This window comes from Etheostoma spectabile, chromosome 5 (genome assembly GCF_008692095.1).
Source record: "Etheostoma spectabile isolate EspeVRDwgs_2016 chromosome 5, UIUC_Espe_1.0, whole genome shotgun sequence".
Taxonomy (NCBI): Eukaryota; Metazoa; Chordata; class Actinopteri; order Perciformes; family Percidae; genus Etheostoma; species Etheostoma spectabile.
Window position 1 is genome coordinate 4,520,414 of NC_045737.1, and position 5,988 is coordinate 4,526,401.

Consider the following 5,988-nt stretch of genomic DNA (forward strand, 5'->3'; position numbering starts at 1 on the left):
TATTATTATTATTATTATTGTTATTGTTATTGTTATTATTGTCTTCAAGTCAACACATTCTAACTTTCAGGATGCAATATATTATGTATTTTGATTTAATATATGAAAAGATATCAAATACAATCAAGGATAAAAACACAATAAAGTCCCGGACTTATTTCCATTGTGATCCTCATTCCTCATTCTGGCACAGTAAGTTTATACAGATCCAAATAGTTAAATTGCTAAGGTGGTTGCAGTAGCTATTACGGATTAATAATAAGTTTAGCAAACTAAATGGTGACATTGTTGTACCTAGCTAAAACATTTCTTTAATCTTCCTTCTACTTATGGTATTGAATGGAAAAGCACAATTGTTTTTACAGCCTTGGCCTTCTTGCATGTCATTTTTGCAGTCATTAAATTATTTTGGGTAAAAAAAGCATGGCGTGACTGTAAGAAAGTGATGTCAGCTCAAGGCTTATTGTCGCAGGGCCTCCACATGACAACACCCAATGAATGTTTTAAGGAACCGAGGCCCCAGAGGAACAGTGGAGGTCTGAGGAACCATGAGCTATTCAGTGTATTCAGATGCCTCTTCATGTGCTAGCTAAGCGTTGGTTTCTGTAGCAAAATAAAATGAGCTCTGTCTTTTCTACAGAAAAGGGTAAAGGATGAGCATGAGTGCAAATACCTTGCAAGTGCTAGGAGTTCTCTTTCATAGCGATATTGATCCCAAAATGTTTGATTGATTTTGGAGTCAAGCCCAGAAATCTAAATTTGTTACTACTCACACAGGACACATTTGAAAGGCCCTTTTTCTTTTGTTCTGTTTCTCTGCTGCTTTATTTCTGCTTCAAACTGTCAAAGATGACCAGATGGATAATATCAAACATATTTAGTTTTTTGACAAAATAATCTTAAATGTGAACAATGCTTTTGCTTTGCCAATGGCTGCTAGAGAAGATGGACATACAGACGGACAACAGACATTTTTAGCATCTAAATTCAGGGCATTACACCTGGCAGATTGATTTGTTAGTTTGTTACACCAAAACTGGTAAACTGTGTGGAGTACAAAGGCAGAGCTACCTCAAGTAACCCGGGTATGGTAAGGGAAAGTAAAGTAGTTATCATCCAACTGTGCAAATGTATTGGCCTTAAACTGTAGACCTCTCTATCTTTGTGAAATCCATATTCATAGCTTCACAGTCTCTTAAGAAACATCATCGACACTTTTTGGCTTTTCAATGAAGCTGTTTGAGTTTTCTAGTTATGGATCAAATACTTGAAGATACTTGAAGTTAGTCAAATAATAAGAAAGCTGCTTTGTTTTTTTTTGACCAATTGTATACATTTCTATTTAAGTTAAAGTCAGATCTATGGTAGCCTAATGCAATATTTGCTTTTGATGTGATGTTTCTTATGGGACTCCAGACTGTGCAGGCTCAACCTGGAAGAGGCTTTAGTCCTACGTAACACAAGGGATGCCTACGGAATTATGTCTATTGTCCTGATATTGCAAGTGTGTGTGCTCACATGTGTTTGTGCATGTATTTAAGTTGTTTTCTCCTCACCTTAAAGACCAATTCGCCCATCAGTCCATTCCACTGACCGTCAGGATGCAAGCTGCCATACTTGTGGTCGGGTGCGACGTAGATCTCGTACTTAAAGCCCAGGTAGTTGGACAGAGCATCCAGGACGTCAATAGAAAAGCCCTGGTACTTCTTTGGTTTTCCCAGAACATTCTCTGACACCATTACAAACGGCTCCTCCTGGAAGGCAAAGATCAATCAGTGAGTCAGTCAAGCAGTCAATCAATACAAGCAGTCATTCAGGCATTAAATCACCCAATTAGTCAAATGGCCATTATACCACCACAAATGCTCATCTTAATGTGTAGGAGAATGTCTGGATGAGCCTATATTACACATACAGTACAAGTTAAGTTTAAAACCATCAGTTGAAATTACTAAAAAGTAAAATTAGATTTAACAATATTAGTGTTGTCAAACACTACACATAAAGGTAAGCTTCTGGGGTTTAAAATGCATTGTAAAAAAATAATAATAATAATTCCTACCACTAATAACAAAATCAAAGCCTTTTATGTTTTAAGACCTGCATATTTTACCATTTCTCGCAGGCTTGTTGTTTACTGACATATTGCTGCCCCCAACTCTCAATATGCATTACCATCCTATGTATTCTGGTGATTTGTCACCCCTCTGACAGCCAGGGTGAAATCTCACCCCTGTGTATGAAATCTCACCCCCGTGGGTGAAATATGTATCACATCCCTCTCTGTTGTGACATGCATGAGTATCCCTAGTACGATATGAGATACTAACAGCATGGGGATCCATAAAACATTGCTCCAATGTTCCTTTACTGAACAGTTATAACTGTACACAAAATAATGGAAATTGCAGAAAACGAATTACTAAAAATAATAATAAATAAAATAATTCTGCCTTCTTTTGGCAAACAAAATGTACCAAAACAGATGCTGTACTTAATATCTTTCCATGTGTTTTTTTTTTTTTCTTTAATTACTCGGGATTACAGGAGAAAAAAAATATACCCCCTCAATTTTGTTTTGGCTTGGCTCCCGCAATTCCCTACTCATCTTTCTTTTTATCCGTAGAGGGGTCCATGCATAATAGTTTATTTAAATACAGTCTATGTAACATTTTCAAGTGAATTAAAATGTAGAAAATCAATACTCGCAACATGCAATTCAGCGGATTTGTTTTTTATTGGCTAATTTTGAAATGCGCTTGGGACAACTGAATCTCTTTATCGATATATCCACGGTATCTAAAGGGCAGCTTCCTGTTGAGGTTAAATGGCATCAAGCATTGCTGACATTTTAGGAAATTAAGTGAGCACAGCACAGGGAGGAACGAGGTATTTTTCATAGCCAGCCGGATGCTAGTAAGAAACAAAAAGTATGTTTTTAATTACTGTACTTTAATTAAGTGTTTAATAGAGGAGTTTTTTTCTTCAGTTACTGTCTTTTTACCCCCACCCCCCATCCCCCATCCCCATTGTCCCTAAATGTCCCTACGGGAAATGTTTTAGGCCAATATGTCTCACAGATTTACGAGGGCCTGTGTGTTGTTGACTGGATACTCGCTGCACATTAGGCACACACACACACGCACGCACACACTCGCGCACACACACACACACACACACACACACACACACACACACACACACACACACACACACACACACACACACACACACACACACACACACACACACACGCACACGCACACGCACACACGCACACACAGGCCATGCTATGCATTAACTTGACGGTTTCTAATCCTTGCTAGCTGCTGCTGTTCAATAAGCTATTAGGCAGTGAGTGGACATGCATGCCAAGTCCCTCTTTCACCACAAGCATCTGTCCATCCAGACAGGAACACCCGCTAGCACACACACCCATACATACTGAATGACCCTCCAAGCACCACTAATTGCTTTCCTATGTGGGCACTTTAAACCTTTATAAACAAACATAAACATGGTGGAGACAACATGGCTGATCCTGAAATCGACCATTTGCCTAAATAATTCCAAATACACTTCTAAGGTGAATGCTCACAATTAAAACGCATTTCTTAGCTAAATCAATAGGGATGTAACTACACATTCAACTCACAGATGGAATCCCAATTTTAAGTTCACGTTACACTTTTATCATCCTTTTATTTAAAAGAATGACATGACTAAAAACTATTCCCATATTTTCTATAAACTGTTCAAAACAGTGTTTATTGCTTTTGAAGTGAAACGGGCTCTATGACATATACAGTGACCCAGTCACCCCCCCCAACTACACAATGGCTGTTGGAAAAAAAAAAACATTGTCAAATCTCTCTGAAACTATCCATCCAAATGATTATTTGCGTGAGTTAAAGAAATAATCCATGTGGTTACAAAATGCTTAATCTATAACGTCTGGTTTAAAGAGTTGTTTGCTTCCCAGAGCCTATTGGTTTGTCTGCCTTCAAGCTACCAGTCTCAATCGTACTCAGTTAATGGTTTCCACACTAAATCTTGTCACAAATTTCCTTCTCAGAGGTAGTCTGGTTTTGTGACACTAATCTGTCTCCCCTTGGTCTCTTTTCAATCTCTATGAGGTTTCTTTCTTTCCCCTGCAACGCACCAGCTGTGACATACACCATGTGGCATCTTTCCACACCCCAACATCTCCAGCTTTCCCTAAAACATATGTCTAGGACAACTTCTCTCTTCATCTAGCCATCCATCTATCCATCCATCCATCCATAGAGGCTAAAGTACTTCAAACTTGTCATCCTTGCAATATAATCTTACTCTTTATCAAGCAATCATTCTCTTCCATCTGCTCCTTATCTTTCCAATGTTGCTCCCATCTCTTATTTACCTCATCTCTCGTCCTACTCTCTTTCCTCTACTCTAATTCCTTTTGCGCAAATTCATCCACAGTCTCCTGTTGACTGGAAGTACTATGTGGTGCGGATGGAGTGTTTTTGGAGACATCATTGGGACAAGGAACAGCAATTTTCCACAAAGAGTGGCTTGGCATTTAATGAGTCCTTATAGGGAATGCTGAGCATTACAGTGTCATGTGGGGATTTGTAACAGTGAGCATATTTAAAACACTCTGCGGATTTGTCTGGGAAATTGGTGTAAAATGTATTTTGAAAAGCCCTGCCAGTCTCTGCAGAAGGTTAGATTTCATACTGTTATAAACATGAATTTTCCCACAGCCTCTGTTTGATTAAGATGGAGGACATGGACACTTAGTGACTTGTGAATAATAAAGATGGTGCATCACAGATTTTTCTAGTTAAAACAGCAACCAGGAAGAGTAATGTCTCCGGGCTGGGACCATTGTTGCGTTTCTCTTTCCCTTGTTTTCTGTCACCTCTCTATTATTACTCTCTAAGAAAGATGTGTCTATACCCCATAACATCATTCAATGTTATGGGGTATTGAAAAACTATTCAATGGAGCCATATCAATCATCACTGATTATCATTATCAATCACTCTCAATTATCACAACACTTTAAAGATATACAAAAATTTGTCTGGAATTGGTTACATCAAGTTGGTGCTTCTGTGCTCCTTATCCTCTTCCAAAGTAAAATGCATGGGTAATTTGGGGAAAACCCTGAGCGCCCTTACATCATCTCCAGAAATGTGAAAAAGGGACATCTTCTGCTCTTGGCTGTATATTCGGGCTGCAGTATAAATTTACAGTTTGCTCAGCCATAACTGTGGAGTAAACCAAAGAAATGGGGCTTCACCCTCAAAAAATTAAGGAGCATAGTGTAAGCCCCTCCAGGATTTTGTTGACTTTTTTTCGATTGTTTAGGCCCAAAATGCCTGTTGTTGCAAGAGCAAATTAAATGTTTGTTGCAATGAAGTTGCTGGAGACAGAGAAAGTTGAAAAAAACAAACATATATTTTGTGTAGTTCTTGAAAAATAAAAAAGGAAACTTTTTTGGGGGTGAGAATATATCCTAGTAACATTAGCAAAAAGGCTCAGGATGCTGCTAATTTTGGTACAATATGGAAATGGCTGATGGATTTAAGACAAAAAACAATTATTTGTTGAATTAATCAAATTTGAACATGTCTGTAAGTGGCTTGTTGATCTTTACATTGTTAGTTCATTTCAACACACATTCATACAGTTGGATAAAGGACTTAATGGACTTTAACTTATCATTGCACTTACAATAACAAACGTAGCTATCCTCAGTTTTGGATCATCCAGTACGTCTCAACTCTGGTTTATCCTGCATCCACAGTGTGTGTTTGTGTGTGCGTGTGTGCGCGTCAGTCGTGGGGGAAACTCAGCAGCCCAGCCCGCTGCAGTGAGCCGACAGGATTGAAACTTAGGCAGTTAAATAAATGGACAACGTAAGTAAGAGTTTGACAACTTAAGATGTCACGTGAGCAACCTGTCTGAAAGTTGTAAGTCTTCTGGCAGCTGTGCCAA

The 5,988-nt window shown here is 38.5% G+C and overlaps 1 protein-coding gene across 4 annotated transcripts in view; it reads right to left on the bottom strand.

Annotated features, from left to right (window-relative positions):
- The window catches only part of grid2 (glutamate receptor, ionotropic, delta 2), a 503,599-nt gene that overhangs the window by 108,536 nt on the left and 389,075 nt on the right, over positions 1–5,988 (bottom strand). For all 4 annotated transcript variants that reach the window (XR_004331939.1, XM_032515604.1, XM_032515605.1 and 1 more), the window contains exon 10: positions 1,557–1,754. Coding sequence is in view for 3 of the 4 variants with exons in the window: in XM_032515604.1 (XP_032371495.1) it covers positions 1,557–1,754 (198 nt within the window). In the remaining variant the exon portion in view is untranslated. The remainder of the gene's footprint in view (positions 1–1,556; positions 1,755–5,988) is intronic.